Source organism: Canis lupus, chromosome 1 (assembly GCF_011100685.1).
Source record: "Canis lupus familiaris isolate Mischka breed German Shepherd chromosome 1, alternate assembly UU_Cfam_GSD_1.0, whole genome shotgun sequence".
Classification (NCBI taxonomy): domain Eukaryota; kingdom Metazoa; phylum Chordata; class Mammalia; order Carnivora; family Canidae; genus Canis; species Canis lupus.
In genome coordinates this window covers 51,812,738-51,835,764 of record NC_049222.1, presented here as the reverse complement: position 1 = coordinate 51,835,764, position 23,027 = coordinate 51,812,738, and the positions used below count along the sequence as shown (strand labels likewise).

At 37.4% G+C, this 23,027-nt stretch overlaps 1 protein-coding gene across 4 annotated transcripts in view; it reads right to left on the bottom strand.

Annotated features, from left to right (window-relative positions):
- The window catches only part of PACRG (parkin coregulated), a 521,242-nt gene that overhangs the window by 437,113 nt on the left and 61,102 nt on the right, over nucleotides 1–23,027 (bottom strand). For all 4 annotated transcript variants that reach the window (XM_038526512.1, XM_038526514.1, XM_038526515.1 and 1 more), the window contains exon 2: nucleotides 3,210–3,344. In XM_038526512.1, coding sequence (XP_038382440.1) covers nucleotides 3,210–3,344 — 135 coding nt within the window. The remainder of the gene's footprint in view (nucleotides 1–3,209; nucleotides 3,345–23,027) is intronic.

The window sequence follows — 23,027 nt, the reverse complement described above, 5'->3', positions numbered from 1 at the left end:
TTATGTGAAGGAATATATGATAAGCATAGACAGCCATGACAAAAATGCATTTATCAGTCCTACTTTGGCATTTTAATAGTAAATCACACATAGCTACAGTCCTCTATCTGGCCAGCAGCTTCAGGCATTTATTTTTGACTGCCACTAGCATAATGTAGAGCAGCACCATCTAATATGGTAACCATGTGGCTATTTAAATTAAAATTAATTAAAATTAAAAATTTAGTTCCTCACTCTCACTAGGGACATTTCAAGTGCTTAATGGCCACATATGGCTAGCTGTAATTATTAGACAGTGCAGATGTAGAACATTTTCACCATTGCAGAAACTTGTATTAATGCTCTGATTTTTAGCGATACCATAAGGGATAGACTAAACTGCACAGATTATGGTGTTTGGTCTGCCTTGTTGTTTTGGCATGTAGAATAAATAACCATTTTCATGTACACTAAATTAGGGTGGCAGTTCAGGATGCAGGTTGAAAAATAAAGACATTTTTCTACATCTAACTCTTCTATTTTCTGACTTAACTTGTGGTCATTCATAAATTGTTACCATAGAGTGGCTTTATTATTTCAAGAATATATGGTGACTTCTAATATAGTGCTGATGGGGTTCAGCTAATCTAGAACAGATAGAAAGGAATTTGGGGTCATGGCAGCAATGATCAGAAGCTTCACATTCTAGCTGAGCCTCAGATGCTGGGGCAGCCTTCATCATCCCTCAGGACAATGGCTCCTAAGTACTTCAGAGTCCCAGGAAGTTCTGATAAAAGACAGTACTTCTTGCTACTTCATTATACACACCATTTCAGGGGCTCAGAAACTCCTTGGAGTCCAGTGCTGCCACAAAGAATATGGAGAGTGGACCAGTATTTTCCTGGGAAACAGAGTTACTCAGGAGCCTTCAGCAGGGGCATGAGCTGTGACATGAAAACCTGTGCTCTGTCCACACACAGGAAGAAAGTATAGTACAGGGTCTTGGGTTGTTTTGCTTTTGTTTTTATTTCGTGAGATGTGGGGGTAGGCCTGCTTCCTTCAACATTTAAGGCCCCTTCCTTAAGTATGGTGTCTGTCCTAAAGAAGCCCTCTACCCCTACCTAGTACCAGATTGTCCCCACAGCACATGCACTAAGAAATAAATATGAATAGGTTGAGAGATTGTTTACAAGCCTATACTTAATCATTTTAACATCTTATTTTCAATATTAGAGTAGTACAAATGAAATGTAGTTGGCAGAAGCCCACAGGTCACAGGATAAGATGTTTCTTTAAATGTAGGCTATTATTCTACCACTGGCAGCAAATAAATTGCTTTCTTTTTATTCTGACTTTTTAGCTTGCTGAATCAGTACTGTTGTCAATAGAAACTTAAAAGAATTAATATGGCCATAAAAAAGAAAAGTAGTTTATATCCTTTCTGACTGCTGGATTGTCAAAGATAAAGGAAAATGATTCATCCTACATTTTCATTATTTTCGAGATGAAGGTTTTTCCGAGTCTCTTGACACTTCTAAAAGTTATTCATAAGATTATTTGAACAGGTCAAAAATAAATCTATAATTTTTTTATTGATACAATTCTTATGTGCTATAATTGCTTAAAACACCAAAATCTACTGACTTTTTGTAAGGAATTATAGCATATTCTTTTACTCCAAGGGAATCAGATTTTTAAGAACCTCCATTTTTACCATGTGGAGCCAGTATGCAGACAAATAAACACAAAATCCATGTAACTAATCAAATGTAAGCAAACCCAAAAATTACAGTAAAATTCTGAGGATATGAACTTACATTAAGACTAAAATATCTGAAAAAAAAAAAAAAAGACTAAAATATCTGGATTACTTATACTTGCTATAAGTTTTTCCTCATTATGTGTGCACATTGTCACATAATAAATTCACATTTTAATAGAAATGATTAAAAGCAAGATAGTGATGTCCTTCATCCTCCTAAAAAAATTACGACATAATTTAATACAGGGACAGCTTCAGATTTCCATTGCCAAATAGTTTGTAGTAATTCTATGTTCAATAACTGAATTTCTAATGGTTGCTCAAGGTTTAGAAATGTTTGATAATTCTATGAAAACATTTAAAGACATACTAGAAATAATGCAAGCAACTCTTAGTTGCTCCATAAAAGAAGGAAAAGGTTAATTTTGATGAATTTAAGTATTTACTTTGATGAATTCTTTACTTTGGTCATTTTATTTTTTAATGCAAATTTACAGAGAGTACAAACAATTCCTATCTTCACCTTCAGACACTATTGTGGGACTTTTTCATGAAATGGGTCAATTGCTTCAGTCAGATGGTATTTGGCAAAAATCTCATGTTCCTCAACCCTAGGCTATACACGTGTGCAAACTCTGTCTTTAGGCAGAGAAGCCCTTTTAGCTGATAAATATCACCCAAGGCAAAGTCCTTGATAACAGAAAACAATTAAATAGCAGAGGCTGGTTAGAGATCAGCATTCGTTTTTCAAATTAAATGTAAAAGCCTTCTCCAGTTAAGAGATTGGCAAGTTTTTACAAATAACATCAGTGAGCCTTTTAGAAAGAAACACGGCCACATTAGAATGGAATCATTAGGCAATACATTTATTTTGAAGCCAATTAACCTTTTGTCAGAAAAATGTCGGTGCTGTAATGGTTTCAGAGTGGAGGTCAGCCTCTAACCGGGCACGTATGACAGCCACTGTCGCTGACATGTGCCGCAGACAGAGAGAGTGCGGCGACGAGAACCGACCTTCTTTTGTATTCCACTCTGCATTTCCAGGGAGCAGACAGTCTTGACCTATCCATTTAGGTAATTAAAGCTTCTATTTGGAAGTGTCCTGCAGGAAGGTGAAATTTGGGGTAGATAAATGGCTGTTGCTCTCCGAATTCAGCCACCAGTTCCATCATTTGATGGACTGCCTGAAACAGGCTGCACTGCCAGGTTCTCATAAAAATAGAGATGAATTGGGTAGCAGACAATTCTCTAAGGCAAAGCAACTCTGTCATTTTCTTTCTCGCAGGCTATAATTTAATTGTTAGTCAAAGTGGACAGCTGACACAGGGGGGCTTTCTCTAAGAGCTTACCCACCACCTTCCATTCACAGCGAAATCACTCTAGTTTATTTACTTAGCCAAGTTTGTTTGGCATTGGGAGATGTCACTCTCACTGCACAGCTGGTTCTCCCAGCTGTGCCCTGACTTACCTTCCACGCTATTTTGTTTCCTTTCGAATCATGCTCAAGGGCAATTGGGAAGTCTCCTCGCTCATAAAATTTTCGAAATGCTGTGGGCTTGGTTGGTCTTTCTTTAAATGCTCCTGCAGCTGGAGGGCCTCTCACCTTCAGAGAAAAATAACAGGAATCAGGTTTTGAAAAATACCCAAAATGTATGGTGAAAAGACTTCTCTTAAGTTTTAGTTTATATGAAATTGTCTAATGATGGACAACAGCAACTTCATTAATACAAAAAATTTAAAGAAGATAATTATTTAATAATCATTAAGGGTTACTTTGTTTCAAGCTACTTTAGAAAGCATTCCTAGAAAAAAAGTCACTAAAAAAATATCACCTATAAAGAAAAAAAAGCCTAAACTTTTAAGCAAAGCTTTTAAAAGAGGAGTTCAGGATGTTAAAACTGTTAAGATTTCTAAGAATTGCTGAATCTAATCTCAGGTCTGATATACTTTGTGGAATACTGAAGTAATAAATTACAATACATCCGATAGTGGCACCTGGGTTGCTCAGTAGGTTAAGCATCTGACTCTTGATTTAGGCTCAGGTCTGGATCTCAGGACTGTGAGAATAAGCCCCACATCGACCTCTGAACTCAGCATGGAGTCTGTGTGGGGTTCTTTCCCTCTGTCCCTCCCATCCCCATTATTTCTCTCTAAAATAAATTTTAAAAAGTAAAATATGTTCCTTTAAATCTTTCTATATACATAAAATGGTAAAATATGTTCTCATGTGAATATAACAAGAAAACTATAAAAATGTTATATAAAATTAAGTTATAATAAAGAATTTAAAAAGAAAAATGTGTACATATAGCATATATTTGAAATTATGAATTTATGAGAAAGTAACATTAGACTGCATAAGAATCTTTCATCCTCCAAACTGAGATTTTTCTCAAAGAAGAAACATTTCATATTGAGTTATTCACATTAGAAATATATTTTAAATCTGCATTATTTACATATGAATTAATTCATTAGGTCACAAAATGGAAAGTGATTAGTAAACTACCTAGAAAATTATAGATCACTCATTATCCTTCTCTGAAAAAAAAAGTAAATACTAGTTATTTACTAGTTTAATAAAAACATGATTATCTTGTTATTTCATAATATGGACAAAATAGCAAACAATTTATATAATATCTATTTATATATATCTTATATATATATAATTAAATAATATCTATTTATATATATCTATTTTAAGTTACTTGATACCAGGTTAATTTTTAATGTTTGTGTAAAAGCTTTAATTTTAATAAAGAAATATGTAAAAATACATACTATAGATAATATACATAATATATATAATAATAAATATGTTAGATAATGACAAATACATTTTATCTGATGTACATAGAAAGGTGAATACTAGAAACTGGTATATTAAAATACTAAGATAATTAAATGCTGAACTGGAGTTGAAGAGTAAGGTAACACCAAGATATTTGTTAGGGTTTATTTTTTTATTTCTTATTTTTTTAGAGAGAGAGTGTGCTCACACACACATATGCAAGGTTGGGGGAGGGGCAGAGGGAGAGGGAGAGAGAATCTCAAGCAGACTCTGGGAGGGAAAGGGCAGAGGGAAAAAGAGAACTTCAAGCAGACTCCTCACTGAACCTGGATCCTATAGTGGGGCTCAATCCCACCAGCCTTATATCATGACCTGAGGCAAAATCAAAAGTTAGACACTTAACAGAGCCTCCCAGGCACCCCTAGAGTTCAGAATTTCCTTCACTACATGGCACATTATTTCTGGCATATAATTATGCAAATAATTGAAGTGACACTGGGTAGTGGGGAAGCACGATTGCATCTTAAAAAATATTTGAAATTTTTTCTGGTGTTAGAATTATTAGCCACCATTTTTAGACAAACTCAATTGTTAAGTAACCATATGTATATGACAACTACTTTGAACAGAGCCCTGAGCTGGATGTTACACATACATTCCTAATGTATGACAGAAACCATGAAGATGTCACTCCTGGGCTTTAGCAATATATGGAGTGGTAAATTTTGAATCACATTTTTGGAAATTGATAAAGAATTGGGGCAGTCCCAGTGGCGCCGCGGTTTAGCGCCGCCTGCAGCCCAGGGCATGATCCTGGAAACCCGGGATCGAGTCCTACGTCGGGCTCTCTGCATGGAGCTTGTTTCTCCCTCTGCCTGCATGTGTCTGCGCCTCTCTGTCTCTGTGTCTCTATGAATAAATAAATAAAAATCTTAAAAAAAAAAGAATTGACAACTTTTTATTTTGGCAATAAGTTATATACCAAAAAAAAAAAAAAAAAAAGATTACTATCATCATGTCATCATTTTAACACCCTCTAAAAAAGTGGAAAACATGATCCAAAGAAAGAAAACTTAGCCAAATTAAACTAGCATCATACATATTTATAGAAAGTTACATGCAATAGTGCAGATATGTATATGTTTATGTGTATTGTATTATTGTACAGTACTGATTGCTGGTCAGCAGATACCTCATTTTTTGTGTTTTAAAAAATAAATATTAAATACATAAGGAAAATACATATGTATTTATTTATACATATGTATATTTATACATATACATATATTTATACATATGTATTTTCCTTATGTATTTAATTAGTCATTTACTAGTTTAATAAAAACATGATTATTTTGTTAATTCATAATATGGACAAAATAGCAAATGTGTATATACACATGTATACATATATAATGAAATATTCAGCCAGAAACAGAAGGAAATCTTGCCATTTATGACATCATGGATGAAGCTTGAGGCCATTATGCTGAGTAAGTGCATAAGTCAGACAAAAAGACAAAACTGTGTAATCTCACTTACATGTGAAATCTAAAAGAACCGAACTCATAGAAACAGAATAGATTGGTGGTTGCCAGGGTCTAGAGGCTGGGTGACATCTACCGATGGTCTTTTTTCATTCGCTTTTTGATCCTCCTGATTCTTGGTGTGGTAATTGATTTTCTGTTGAAACCTGGACACTGGTGAGACTCCAGATCTTAAATCTTCTGTTTTAGCTGGTTTATTCCAATCTATCTCTGGCAGAGATGTGGGGAAGGGTATTAGGTCACTACCATCAGGTTGGGGTAGAAATCCTGGAACCCTACCTGGCCTCTGTTGACTCAGGAGAGGGAGTTTCTCATTGCTACTGGGTGAAGCTGGAGGCTCCAGCACCACCAGGCCTCCAGGGACTTTGTGGACAGGGAGGAGTGGCAGTGCCCCATTACTGCTCCCCACACTGACACCACAGAAGGGGGTTGCCTCACTGCTGCTGGGCAGGGATGACATTCCTGTCCCACTAGGAGGCACCTCAGCACAAAGGGGCAAGAGCTTTTCCCTGCTGACAGGGTGAGTGTTCAAGGTACCCCCCTCAACTGTGGGTACTGCTCTTTACTGGTCCAGTAGGGATGAAAGGTTCAAATCCTTGTTCAAAACATTCAGCTACAGCCATCATTAAGATCTCTTGTCTATGTATCATCTGCTAACCAGCCTTTTCAATTTTTCTAGATGCCAAGTTTTTATGTTGTTGTTAGCAAACCTCCCATTTGTTCAATGACCAAAAATTTTCTAGAAAGTATTCATCTTTGTCCCTTTTCTTTGTATTTATCTTAAAATTGATTTCTTTTGCCTTTTGTCTCTTCTTCTAAATACATTCTTTCTGATTCTGAATTCAAAATTCTAATCATCCAAACTTTTCAAAGAACGAACATATTTCTAAGAAGCCTAGAAGGCTTTTTATAAACTGTTATAGATAACGTGTACTTCCTCTTTCTTCCCATAAATTTTCATGGACTCCCTACAGAAACGATTCCATGCCTACAATTTCATGGAAAGTCTTTACTTAGTTTGCTATGTGATCACTCAACAGTACAGAAATTCTTTCTTCAGTGTCTGTTATCCTCTGTTTTTATATTTCTGCCATTTACTCATTTTAAAACACTGTATTTTTTTTTTTTTGGATTCTGCTATAAGCCCCTTCCAAATTAAGTCTTGGCATCTCAAAGTTGTAATTTGAAAACTAACTAGAAAATTTTCAGTTACACCTGTTAGTGCAACATGGGCATTATCTAATTTTATGCAGATGCTTTGTCACTGTCCCTGGATAATAATTTTTTTCTGTTCCAAATACATATTTACCTACTTAAATCTAATAGAAGGATATAACATTTTTTATATTCTACACATACTCTATTCCAGCATTCTAAGTAATTCTAAAAACCTGTACATGAAAAATCAAGTAAATAATAATCTCTGGAAAGGTACTAAAGATATTACTACTGGAAATCACACAGATGGATGTAAGTTGACTAAATAAAATTAAAAATGAGTAAAAGTACTGTTAAGAATCCTTATGTACAGCCCATATTTATAGGACTACTGCAGATTTTATTTAATGTCTTAAGAGGACTACTGCAGGTTTTACTTAATATCTTAAGAATTTTACCCCATTCATTATAAATAATATAGAACAAATAAGGAACCATAAATCAAACTAGATTTGTGGAAAAATGCAATTAGGATTTACCTCAATTGTGGGGGCTGTCCATAAACCAATTAGGAAGAATGGGTGTCGCAGCAGAATGTTTTAATAAAATCTAATGCACTTGGGAACCAAGATATTGAATGCACTTTGAAGTGACTATCAATGACAGAATACTTTATATGCCTACACTTATTGAATGCTGGAAGGATTTATGATGTAGAGCACAGTCTCTGTCATATGGTCACAAAAAATAATTAGTAGGCAAGAATTTTAAGGTTCTCTAAAATTCTTCATTATATAATTTGAAATTCTATATATAAAATGTATATTTATAATTCATATATTTACTATATAAAATTCTTCATTATATAATTTGAAATTTTTGCTATTCAATAGTATTTTTTAGCATAACCTGAGGCTGATAAAAAAAAATCCCTTTACTTCAAGTGGGAAATTTATACTGCGTTATTCTAATGCGCCTGTTTAGCCAGCTTACTAACAATGAAACAATAAGATACAAAGACATTAATTTCTGATTTTCATCAGCTTTTTTTAAAAATTGTTTTTTAATTTATTTGTGACAGTCACAGAGAGAGAGAGAGAGGCAGAGACACAGGCAGAGGGAGAAGCAGGCTCCATGCACCGGGAGCCCGACGTGGGATTCCATCCGGGGTCTCCAGGATCGTGCCCTGGGCCAAAGGCAGGCGCTAAACCGCTGCGCCACCCAGGGATCCCTTCATCAGCTTTTTAAAAAAGATTTATTATTTATTTGAGAGAAAGAGAGACAGGAAGAGAGCACAAGCATGGGGAGCCGTAGAGGGAGGAGAAGCAGACTCACCACTGAGGAGGGAGCCCCATGCAGGGGCTCCATCCCAGGACCCCGGAATTGCAACCTGAGCCAAAGGTAGACAACTGACTGAGCCACCAAGGTGCCCCTCCTATTTTCATCAGCTTTAACCTGAAATTTGGATTCACTGAAAGTGATGTGGTTAAGCAGTTGGTAGGCAAGAGCTATACTGTCTTCCAGCTACAGAGGCACTTGAATATTAGCCCGAGGGAGGACCAGCAAATTTGTTGCCATTAGCCTAGACTTCTGAGTAAGTAGGACTGTAATTCAGTGTCTGCCCCACTTGCCAATCATAACTGTTAACACATCAGAAATTTTGCATTACCTAACGTTACCAGATGACCAAGAATATGATTTCCAAAGTATTACAATTAGCAAATTTTATTGTAGTGGTAGCTGAAGCACCTTATCATTAACAAAAATGAATGTGTATTATCAGCTAAAATTTTTATAAGAAATTTTAATAATATAACAAAACATTATGATAGTGATATTTTTGTTAGTAATAGCCAGAAGAGATAACAATGCCTTATATGGTGTGTGTGTGTGTGTGTGTGTGTGTGTGTATCAACAAATGTTCAACATATATAGACATCTTGTGGAGTCCTGAACAATCAGGCCCTACAGGTAATCGTGAGCAGCAGGAAAAAACATCCAAGTGTTGTGGGTAAGCTACTTTAGGAAGCTTATTCCATTGAGATCTAACAGGAGGGGCCTGGAGTCACAGTAATCAGGCTGGACTTTCGAGCAGTGGCCCAAACACAAGGCGGCAAAGACCTTAAATTAGGACACCATCAACACCAACAAAATCCCCTAATGATCTATTTATGTTTTACAAGCATTGTTGGTTTCAGTTTTCAACAAAACCTGCATGAAATGATCATCACGGACAAGAAAACCTAAGCTTCGGTTGCTTCAATAAGCTGGCAGAAATCAGAGTTAGTCAGTAGTAGGAAAGAGACCCCTGTGCTTCTGCTCTCCAGTATGTGTCCTTAGTCACTATACCAGAAAGCTGGGTTTGGGCAAAATCCTAAAGGGAATAATCTAGGGCACACAACTGATTGAATGAGGAGATCCAGAGGCAGAGATGAGACAGGCTTCTGACTACAAAGATGCAAATAACTAATGTGTTTAAGTTACATAAAAAATAAACTCTGGAATGGAGGGAAAGCTCAATAAATCACATAGAATTCTACCACCTATTGCTAATTTTGTGCTTTTCCTTCCAGAACAAATGTACAAATATCATGCCTATTTCATATTATGCTCTTCAGACAGAGACCCCTACATGAGTTAATAAAATAAAAATTTATAGTTTATGATTCTTGATAAAGATTATTTGCTGATTAAATGGGAGAACAGGTCTTCTGTCTTAGTCGGCTTGGGTTGCTATAACAAAATACCATAGATCAGATGTCTTAAATGACAGATGTTCATTTTCTCACATTTCTGGAGGCTGGACATCCAAGATCAGGGTGGCAGCATGGTCAGGTTCTAATAATAACCCTCTTCCTTAAAAAAAAAAAAAAAAAAAAAAAGAACCCTCTTCCTAGCTTGTAGACCATTGCCTTTCACTGTGTCCTCACATGCTAGAGAGTGCTCAAGAGAGTATGGTCTCTCTCCCTCCTCTTAATAAGGACACTAAGTCCCATCATGGAGGCCACACTCTTGAGCCATCTCATAAATGTAATCTTGATGGCCCCACCTCCAAACAGCATCACATTGGGGGTTAATGCTTCAACATATGGAGTTTGCAGAATGTAAACATTTAGTTTCTGACATCTTCCTATTGTTCAATTTGGATTAATATATTTAACAAATGAGGATATTTTCTCATCTTAGTATAAATGCTAAATGCATACATTTGCACAAGTGTTCATGTCTTTTCCATATTAATATCAATTTGTATGAGTTTTTTTATCAATAGGTATTAACCATTGGTCGCATTTACTATAAATATCTCCTCCCATCTTTGTTTTTCACTTTTATTTATTTAGCATTTAAAAGTTTTAGTTTTTTTTCTTTGGTAGAAAAGTTTCTTGGTCTTTACTTGCTCTTTTTATCTCTGGGCTTTTTATCCTCAGTCAGGATACTGTGAATGTTGTGCACAATGAATATTGACTAATTAAATCATATCCTTCATCTACTTAAAACCCACGGATGATTTCCTACTGAAATGCATTCCTGCTGTGCAGACAGACATTTGGAAGCTGATGGCAATGCCTCTGGTAATGCCTCTTACATACTGGCCATTCTCGAATATGCCCTGCTTTCTTAGGCCTCCATGATTTTCCTGTTCCACCAACCTCTAATTCTTCCTCACTCCTTCATTCCTTTAGCTCCTCCTTCTTTTTTTCCTGAATAACCACGAATCACCTTCATGATGTAGCACCACCTCACTAGTTCTAAGAAACCTTTCCCAACAGGCCATATCCCTACTTTGGAGTGGGATTAAGTTCCTCTTCACATTAGGCCTGAAATGCCTGAGGGATGAACTAACAGTAGACACCAGATCAATCCGTATGGACATTATCAGGGAGATTCAGGTGATTCACAAAGTTTGCCAGTATCAAGTGGTGGGTTAAATCTATGGAGACTGGTAAATTTTCCCAAAGGGAAAGTAAGTGTATAGTGAAAGAAAGGCTGAGAACCTGAAACATTTCCTGGAAACTTAATAATAAATGGATTCTACAGGAGAATTGCAAGAATAGAGTGGTAGGAATAAAATGGGGAAGGGATGGTTTAGAAATCAATGAATGAGAGGAAGAGTTTTTTAATGATACAAGTGGGTTAGTTAAGAAGAGAGTTAAAAGTTCTCTGAAAAATCAAAAAACTATACTGGCATGATGGGATGGAAACCAGACTACAGTGCATTGAGGGATGAATGAGGAATGAAAACAGATATAGGCTTTGGGAGCCATACTGTCCCATGAGCTATGAAAATCTGAGTTGCTAGTAAGGCAGAATTGTTAAAGTTGGGCACAGGTAATTGTGGTTGGAAATGGAGAAAGATAAAAAGCATTAATGGGCTATAATACTGGAATTCATAAACTAATCACTTATGGAACTAGAATACATCTTATAATAAAATATATATTTATGACTAATACACTTATCTAAAATGGCTAGAGAAACTTGTGAAGTATAGTTTTTTTCAGTGTTAGAAACTCATGAGAAAAAAAAAAACTCATAAATCTGAATTCAAGGACCTACGGTCACATACACTAAGATATTTCCTAGGAACAGAGTTAAGAAATTTTCTCTAATATAGATCCTGCCTATGTCATTCATTCACTGAAAAATGTATTGAATACATACTATTTCCAGGTCACTAGGCTTGGTATTATTGGTGACAAAGATGTAAGTGAAATATATTATCCTCAAAATACATATCATTTAGGAAAATAGGTGAGACTATCTCCCAGGCTCTTTTATAGAAATAAGCATGTGATACGTCAAAGAAATGCCACAGAAAGATATGGAGAATTCTGTGCACTCAGATGATAAAACATTTCAGTTTTAAGACATTATTCTTTTTTCATTAGACAATGTTATTTAGCTTTGCAAAATACTTACATTTTTCAGTGGAACCAGGCAGCAATATATTTTAATTTCCTATAAACTTGAATTCTGTACAATTTCAATTAGAGGTAATTATCAGAGAATTATAGTTGTATATAATACAAATTTGTATCACAAATTTGTATATTTACAACTTTTGTAGTTATTAATGATTAAATCTGAACTAATTGCCTCTATTCTGTGTACATCTCTTAGATCTAAGTAACTATCAATATCACCAGTTTTATGACCACAAATTCATTACTGATGAGACCAATACATATTTTCTTTTTATGCAAAAATTCTCACAATAAAACTCACATTTTCTCTTTTGAAATTCACTTGCGAAGATGGAGGAAGAGTAGGGTCCCCAAGTCACCTGTCCCCACCAAATTACCTAGATAATCTTCAAATTATCCTGAAAATCTATGAATTCGGCCTGAGATTTACAGAGAGACCAGCTGGAATGCTACAGTGAGAAGAGTTCGCGCATCTATCAAGGTAGGAAGACGGGGAAGAAGAAATAAAGAAACAAAAGGCCTCAAGGGGGAGGGGCCCCGCGAGGAGCCGGGCTGAGGCCGGGGCGAGTGTCCCCAGGACAGGAGAGCCCCGTCCCGGAGGAGCAGGAGCTGCACCGACCTTCCCGGGCGGAAAGGGGCTCGCGGGGAGTTGGAGCAGGACCCAGGAGGGCGGGGATGCCCTCGGGCTCCCGGGGACACTAACAGACACCTGCGCCCCGGGAGAGTGCGCCGAGCTCCCTAAGGGCTGCAGCGCGCACGGCGGGACCCGGAGCAGCTCGGGGGGCTCGGGGGCGGCTCCGCGGAGGGGGCTGCGGGGCGGGAGCAGCTCGGAGGGCTCGGGCGGAGGAAGAGGCTCCGTGGAGGGGCCTGCGGGTTGGGAGCAGCTCGGGGGGGGGGCTCGGGGGCGGCTCCGCGGAGGGGACTGCGGGGCGGGAGCAGCTCCCAGGGCTTGGGCGGAGGAAGAGGCTCCGTGCGGAGGGGGCTGCGCGGTTCCAGGAGCAGCTCGTGGGGGGCTCGGGCGGCGGCTCCGCGGAGGGGGCTGCTTGGCCGGGAGCACGAATCCAACAGCGCAGGCCCCGGAGCACAGGGTGCCGGGACACAGCCCAGGATCCGGCCTCCCCCCGGGACAGGCAGAGGCCGGGAGGGCCCAGGACAGCGAGGACGCTCCTGCCCTGAGCTGAGATCAGCGGCCCCGCCCCGGAGCCTCCAGGCCCTGCAGACGGAGAGCTCCGGAATTCCTGCGGGGGCTGAATCCAGGGCTCCAGAGCTGGCCGGGTCACTGCAGTTGTACCTACTGGGGCCTCACGGGGTAAACAACCGCCACTGAGCCTCACAGTGGCCTCACCGGATAAACAGGATAAACATTACTCACTGAGCCCTACACCAGGCTGGGGGCAGAGCAGCTCCCCCAAGTGCTAACACCTGAAAATCAGCACAACAGGCCCCTCCCCCAGAAGATCATCTAGGCGGACAGGGGAAAAACAAATTGTTGACGAAGCAGCACTTGAAAGTTCCAGGGTAAGTCAAGGGACTTACAGTATACAGAATCAGAGGATGCTCCCCTGTGTTTTTTTTTTTGTTGTTTTGTTTTTGTTTTTGTTTTGCTTTTTGATTTCTGTTTGCTTCCCCCACCCCTTTTTCTTCCTTCCTTTCTTTTTTTTCTTTTTCTTCTTTTATTCTTCCTTCTTTTTTTCTTTTCTTTCCTTCTTTCTCTTCTCTTTTTCTCCTTTTCCCAATATAACTTGTTTTTGGCCACTCTGCACTGAGCAAAATGACTAGAGGGAAAATCTCACCTCAAACAAACAATCAGAAACAGTCCTCTCTCCCACAGAGTTACAAAATTTGGATTGCAATTCAATGTCAGAAAGCCAATTCAGAAGCACGATTATAAAGCTACTGGTGGCTCTAGAAAAAAGCATAAAGGACTCAAGAGACTTTATGACTGCAGAATTTAGATCTAACCAGGCAGAAATTAAAAATCAATTGAATGAGATGCAAACCAAACTAGAAGTCCTAACGATGAGGGTTAACGAGGTGGAAGAAAGAGTGAGTGACATAGAAGACAAGTAGATGGCAAAGAGGGAAACTGAGGAAAAAAGAGACAAACAAAAGACCATGAAGATAGATTAAGGGAAATAAACGACAGCCTGAGGAAGAAAAACCTACGTGTAATTGGGGTTCCTGGGGGCGCTGAAAGGGATAGAGGGCCAGAATATGTATTTGAACAAATCCTAGCTGAAAATTTTCCTAATCTGGGAAGGGAAACAGGCATTCAGATCCAGGAAATAGAGAGATCCCCCCCTAAAATCAATAAAAACCGTTCAACACCTCAACATCTAATAGTTAAGCTTGCAAATTCCAAATATAAAGAGAAGATCCTTAAAGCAGCAAGAGACAAGAAATCCCTGACTTTTATGGGGAGGAGTATTAGGGTAACAGCAGACCTCTCCACAGAGACCTGGCAGGCCAGAAAGGGCTGGCAGGATATATTCAGGGTCCTAAATGAGAAGAACATGCAACCAAGAATACTTTATCCAGCAAGGCTCTCATTCAAAATGGAAGGAGAGATAAAGAGCTTCCAAGACAGGCAGGAACTGAAAGAATATGTGACCTCCAAACCAGCTCTGCAAGAAATTTTAAGGGGGACTCTCAAAATTCCCCTTTAAGAAGAAGTCCAGTGGAACAATCCACAAAAACAAGGACTGAACAGATATCATGATGACTCTAAACTCATATCTTTCAATAGTAACTCTGAACGTGAATGGGCTTAATGACCCCATCAAAAGGTGCAGGGTGTCAGACCGGATAAAAAGGCAGGACCCATCTATTTGCTGTCTACTAGAGACTCATTTTAGACAGAAGGACACCTACAGCCTGAAAATAAAAGGTTGGAGAACCATTTACCATTCAAATGGTTCTCAAAAGAAAGCAGGGGTAGCCATCCTTATATCAGATAAACTAAAATTTACCCCGAAGACTGTAGTGAGAGATGAAGAGGGACACTATATCATACTTAAAGGATCTATCCAACAAGAGGACTTACCAATCATCAATATATATGCCCCGAATCTGGGAGCTGCCAAATATATCAAATAATAACCAAAATTAGGACATACTTAGATAATAATACACTCATACTTGGTGACTTCAATCTAGCACTTTCTACACTTGATAGGTCTTCTAAACACAACATCTCCAAAGAAACGAGAGCTTTAAATGATACACTGGACTAGATGGATTTCACAGATACCTACAGAACTTTACATCCAAACTCAACTGAATACACCTTCTTCTCAAGTGTACATGGAACTTTCTCCAGAATAGACCACATACTGGGTCACAAATCAGGTCTTAACCGATACCAAAAGATTGGGATCGTCCCCTGTGTATTCTCAGACCATAATGCCTTGAAATTAGAACTAAATCACAACAATAAGTTTGGAAGGACTTCAAACACATGGAGGTTAAGGACCATCTTGCTAAAAGATGAAAGAGTCAACCAGGAAATTAAGCAAGAATTAAAAAGATTCATGGAAACTAATGAGAATGAAGATACAACCATTCAAAATCTTTGGGATACAGCAAAAGCAGTCCTGAGGGAGAAATACATCGCAATACAACCATCCATCCAAAAACTGGAAAGAACTCAAATACAAAAGCTAATCTTAAACCTAAAGGAGCTAGAGAAAAAAACAGCAAATAGATCCTACACCCAGCAGAAGAAGAGAGTTAATAAAGATTCAAGCAGAACTCAACAAAATCGAGATCAGAAGAACTGTGGAACAGATCAACAAAACCAGGAGTTGGTGGTTCTTTGAAAGAATTAATAAGATAGATAAATCATTAGCAAGCCTTAATAAAAGGAAGAGAGAGAAGACTCAAATTAATAAAATCATGAATGAGAAAGGAGAGATCACTACCAACACCAAGGAAATACAAACGATTTTAAAAACATATTATGAACAGCTATATGGCAACAAATTAGGCAATCTAGAAGAAATGGACGCATTCCTGGAAAGCCACAAATTACCAAAACTGGATCAAGAAGAAATAGAAAACCAGAACAGGCCAATAAACAGGGAGGAAATTGAAGCAGTCATCAAAACCCTCCCAAGACACAAAAGTCAACAGCCAGATGGCCTCCCTGGGGAATTCTATCAAACGTTTAAAGAAGAAAACATACCTATTCTACTAAAGCTGTTTGGAAAGATAGAAAGAGGTGGAGTACTTCCAAATTCATTCTATGAGGCCAGCATCACCTTAATTCCAAAAGCAGACAAAGACCCCACCAAAAAGGAGAATTATAGACCAATATCCCTGATGAACATGGATGCAAAAATTCTCAAAAAGATACTAGCCAATGTACTAGCCAACAATACATTAAGAAAATTATTCACCATGACCAAGTAGGATTTATTCCCGGGACACAAGGCTAGTTCAACACTCGTAAAACAATCAATCATATCAGCAAGAGAAAAACCAAGAACCATATGATCCTCTCAATAGATGCAGAGAAAGCATTTGACAAAATACAGCATCCATTCCTGATCAAAACTCTTTAGAGTGTAGGGATAGAGGGAACATTCCTCAACATCTTAAAAGCCATCTACGAAAAGCCCACAGCCAATATAATTCTCAATGGGGAAGCACTGGGAGACTTTCCCCTAAGATCAGGAACAAGACAGGGATGTCCACTCTCACCACTGCTATTCAACATAGTACTAGAATTCCTAGCCTCAGCAATCAGACAACAAAAACACATTAAAGGCATTCAAATAGGCAAAGAAGAAGTCAAACTCTCCCTCTTCGCTGATGACATGATACTCTACATAGAAAACCCAAAAGACTCCACCTCAAGATTGCTAGAACTCATACAGCAATTCGGTAGCGTGGCAGGAAACAAAATCAATGCCCAGAAGTCAGTGGCATTTCTATACACTAACAATGAGACTGAAGAAAGAGAAATTAAGGAGTCAATCCCATTTACAATCGCACCCAAAAGCATAAAATACCTAGGAATAAACCTAACCAAAGAGGTAAAGGATCTATACCCTCAAAACTATAGAACACTTCTGAAAGAAATTGAGGAAGACACAAAGAGATGGAAAAATATTCCATGCTCATGGATTGACAGAATTAATATTGGGAAAATATCAATGTTACCCAGGGCAATTTACACGTTTAATGCAATCCCTATCAAAATACCATGGACTTTCTTCAGAGAGTTAGAACAAATTATTTTAAGATTTGTGTAGAATCAGAAAAGACGCTGAATAGCCAGGGGAATTTTAAAAAAGAAAACCATAGCTGGGGGCATCACAATGCCAGATTTCAGGTTGTACTACAAAGCTGTGGTAATCAAGACAGTGTGGTACTGGCACAAAAAACAGACACATAGATCAATGGAACAGAATAGAGAATCCAGAAGTGGACCCTGAACTTTATGATCAACTAATATTCGATAAAGCAGGAAAGACTATCCACTGGAAGAAATAAATGGTGCTGGGAAAATTGGACATACACATGCAGAAGAATGAAACTAGACTACTCTCTTGCACCATACACAAAGATAAACTCAAAATGGATGACAGATCTGAATGTGAGACAAGATTCCATCAAAATCCTAGAGGAGAACACAGGCAACACCCTTTTTGAACTCGGCCACAGTAACTTCTTGCAGGATACATCCACGAAGGCAAAAGAAACAAAAGCAAAAATGAACTATTGGGACTTCATCAAGATAAGAAGCTTTTGCACAGCAAAGGATACAGTCAACAAAACTCAAAGACAACCTACAGAATGGGAGAAGATATTTGCAAATGACATATCAGATAAAGGGCTAGTTTCCAAGATCTATAAAGAACTTCTTAAACTCAACACCAAAGAAACAAACAATCCAATCATGAAATGGGCAAAAGACATGAACAGAAATCTCACAGAGGAAGACATAGACATGGCCAACATGCACATAAGAAAATGCTATGCATCACTTGCCATCCGGAAAATACAAATCAAAACCACAATGAGATACCACCTCACACCAGTGAGAATGGGGAAAATTAGCAAGGCAGGAAACCACAAATGTTGGAGAGGATGCGGAGAAAGGGGAACCCTCCTGCACTGTTGGTGGGAATGTGAACTGGTGCAGCCACTCTGGAAAACTGTGTGGAGGTTCCTCGAAAAGTTAAAAATAGACCTGCCTTACGACCCAGCAATTTCACTGCTGGGGATTTACCCCAAAGATACAGATGCAATGAAACGCCGGGACACCTGCACCCCAATGTTTATAGCAGCAATGGCCACAATAGCCAAACTGTGGAAGGAGCCTCGGTGTCCATCGAAAGATGAATGGATAAAGAAGATGTGGTTTATGTATACAATGGAATATACTCAGCCATTAGAAATCACAAATACCCACCATTTGCTTCCATGTGGATGGAACTGGAGGGTATTATGCTGAGTGAAATAAGTCAGTCGGAGAAGGACAAACATTGTATGTTCTCATTCATTTGGGGAATATAAATAATAGTGAAAGGGAATATAAGGGAAGGGAGAAGAAATGTGTGGGAAATATCAGAAAGGGAGACAGAACGTGGAAGACTCCTAACTCTGGGAAATGAACTAGGGGCAGTGGAAGGGGAAGAGGTTGGGGGTGGGGGTGAATGGGTGATGGGCACTGAGGAGGGCACTTGATGGGATGAGCACTGGGTGTTATTCTGTATGTTGGCAAACTGAACACCAATAAAAAATAAATTTAGTATTAATAAAAAAATAAATTCACTTGCATAAGTGAGAAAATGTTGTTTAAAACCTAAAGCTTGCATGACACTTAAAATGAAATTACATTAGTCTAAAATGCTTACAGAGACTAGTTTAAATATGATTATAATAAGTAAAAACTAAAATAGTATTGTGGGTATTATAATAAGTTCTTATTAAATTAGCATTGTCCTATGATGATTACCCCTCAAAAAAAAGCCCCCAAAGCTTACAATATACTTTTTCAGATAGGTGGAATGAGGATACAGTGTTAGTGAAAATAATAACATGGAATAAAATGACAAATATTTCAATTAAAAAATCTAGAAGACTTTAGTATTATACTTAACTCTTCTTGACAATAATTATGTCCTGCCTTGTACTCAAGAGGATCTAAGATAGCTCATGAAGATACATGCAGTACAGAAGAAAGCATAAGCATGGAGTGGGTGAATTAGTTCCCATACATTGTGGGCAAGTGATTGCATATTTGGAGCCTCACCTCTCTCATGGGTCAAAATAAAAAATTACACTGGCTGACCTCTAAGATCCTTTCTACACCTTTATAACCTAACGTGTGTATTCATTAATTCAACAAATATTGAGTACAAACAGTATTATCAGAGAATTCACCCAGCTGTAGAGCCAAGTGGAATCTCAAAAAGCCCATAAACCCCCTGTTGGAATCCACAAGGGCTATGGAAATACATCCCTGTTTACATTTCAAGGCTGATTTTTCTCAGCTCTATCACCTTTATAACGACCTCAGTTTCATAGATTCTAGACTTCTTTCAGGCTAAGATCCAGTAACTTGATTTAAAAATGGTTCTGCAACAACTGTATGAAATAAGGAAGTCCCAGAGATAGCTGAGAATATTATGGTTATGCCATTTTAAATTTTACAACTAAACTGGAACACACTTGGCACTAAGATTTTATTTCAAAATGTTGTCTCTGTAGCCTAAAATAGTTCTGAAAGCAATATCGGACTACAGAGTTTCTCTTAAATTGTTTTGTTTAAAGTAATAGGCATCGGTGGTCCTTTAAATTCTCCATTGTAGAGGAAAAAGGAGATTGATAGCCTTTCCTCACGAAACGAGATTCAATAATCAAATGATAAAAAAGAAATCTTGACAGTTGAAGGCTAAAAACGTTTACTCAAAAGCTGTTCTCTCCTTGCAGTTAAATATGGGAAAAGGCCACATATTTAAGTGCTCGAGTGTGATTCTTGCTATCAACTTGTCTCCAGAGAGTCATCAGAGATTTCAATTTAGACTATGCTGTTTAGCATCTGTCTTGTAGAACTGATAAAATCCCTGAATGCCTGAGACAGCTTGGCTAATACACTGTCACACCCAACACAAAGGCCAAAGAAATGAGTGAGCTAAATGTGAACAGAGAATATAAATGGGTAAGAGTTTAAAATATATTCTATTCCTCGTACATCTTCAATGTTGAAAGTGTGGTATATAGTTTATACCTAAATGTACCTCTTCTGTACCTTGCAACTGATTTCCTTCTTACTGAATAATTACAGTAAAAATGTTATTGTTGTATATGTGAAGAAACTGTGACCATTTGTATCTTACATATCATGAATATTTTAATAGAAAATGTGAAAATCTTTGTGTCTAATGATCCAAAATGATATTCTCCAGAAAATAATAAAACTAGCTATTTAATAGAAAAACAATTTTGGAACTGTCTACAATAAAAGATAGCTAGATAGGTAAAAAAGACTTCTGTCCTTCCATCAGTCTACTGGCTCCCTCTAATATAAAGTAGTTTGAAAGTTCATATAATTATAAGATGTTAAATACACTGATTATAAATTATAGACTCTAAAGGACAGATACAAGAAGAAAAGGATGTGCAAAAACATGGATGTTATCAAACAAAGTACACAATTGCAACTTAACTAGATGATAACATGATGATACATACAAGGTTAGAGTCTGAGCAGTCTGGGTTCTTTTCCACTATGATTTCTACCACAGTTTGTTCAACCATAAAGAAATGCTAAGAATGTAAAAAGCCAATAAGAAGGAATGAAGATGTACCTAAGTAGTACCTAAGTAGTACCTAAGATGTAACTAAGTAGTCTATCCTAAGTAAAGTCAGAAATGTTTCATTCATATTCCATATGTAATATGTTTTTAAATTTTTATTGACCTCATGATTTATTTTTAATAAAGAAAGTACATTTTTCCTGAGCCAAGAACTTCATTTGTGAATGCCAGCTGAAGTTAAGCCAGCTTGTGGCCAAAATAAAGCCAACAGATCACATGGAATACACTCTTAATCTCTTCTCTATTCACAACAAACCAATCTTGGCCATTAGTCTAACTAAACCCACTAGGCACTCCCTATTTGCTGATCTGGATTTATCAATAGCTTTCCTTACATTTAGATTTTTATTCTTACATAGTCCTGGTTTACTTTAGATGTATGCATTCAAATTATGGTTTGAATAGAATTTGTAAGCATGATTTGAAATATGTTGGATATCAGAATATTATACAAACATTCCTCATGCTTATAGATTTACACACACACACACACACACACACAAACATAGCCTGAGTCAGTGACAAGTTTCCTCATGTCTTTCCTTTGAAACATGTTACTGAATCTTTGTTTTTACTATAGGATGAAATGTAAGATAACCTTGCCTTTTAAATAAATACAGGGAGAGTTCAGAAAACACCTTCCCCTAACTAGTCTACTTCAGTTCTTTGATAGCTAAGAAGTACTAAATCTCAAAAGTTAAAATGATTTCTAGCATGAACACCTCTTTCTTCAATCATACAAATATTTATAACTAAAAATTAGGAGAAAACGGGATCTATCAAAAATGAGTCAACATCTCACATATATCAGAATGGTTATCATCAAAAAGACAAGAAATAAGTGTTGGCAAGGATGTAGAGAAAGGAGAACCCTCATGCTCTTTTGGTGGGAATGTAAATTGGTATAGCCACTATGGAAAACAGTATGGAGTTTCCTCAAAAATTGAAAGCAAAACTATCATAGGACATGCTATTCCACTTCTGAATATTTATCTGAAGAAAATAAAAATTTGAAGATGTATATGCACCACTATGTTTATTGCACCATTATTCACAGTAGCTAAGACATGAAAAGAACTTAAGTGTCCACATGGATAAATAGATAAAGAAATGGGTATATATACATAATGAAATACTACTCACCAATAAAAAAGAAGGAAATCTTGCCTTTTGTGACAACCTGAATGGGCCTTGAGGATATCATTTAAAAAAAATTAACTAAGATAAGGCATAAATTATGTGGGAGGAAGGGAAGAGATAAATTATGGTCTGTGATGAAAGGGTTAATTAATGAATTTAAGAAAACATTTTTTTCCTGAAAAAAAAAATGTTTCTGATGAGGAAATCACATAGAGGGCAAACTTTGTTTCCTGTTTACAAAAAATGGGGGAAAGAAGGACTCCTAGCAGAAGACCTTTCAAATCCTTTTGGGATCAGAGAAGCAGATAAGGGTCCCCAAAATAAATACATACACAAATAGTATTCATAACCATCACTCTTTTGACATCAGAGAAGGATTTTGTATTATGAATCCCAGAAGAATGCTACCCCCTATTATGATCCAGAAACCTACTTCAGATTATAGTCTAGGAAAAGCCATCTCATTCATTTGTATTAAAATGAGATCTAGCAGAGCATCAAAACAAAGATACTGTAAGAAAAAAGTGTATCAAAAAACCATGAAACTTATCAATTGAAGAAAAATACAACACAGAAACAAATACTGTAACCAAATAATTTATCACAAATTTAAAAAGCTTGGTGAATCAACTAGTTCTATGGAAGACCAGAAAGTAGAAATGTAAGAATTATGACAGAGAAGAAATGGCAATGTGGCAATGATGAAACATAAGCTGGGAGCTTTCTAAGAACAAGTAGGAATAAAAAATTCAAAATATGCAGATGAAACTGGGAGAGGCAAAAGGAAAAAAAAACACTGCAAAAATACACACAGGATATCGGTGATTGTATTTAAAAAATGGAGATGTCGGAAAGAAATAGTCTGGGCAAGGCGAACTAGCATGTATAACCAAA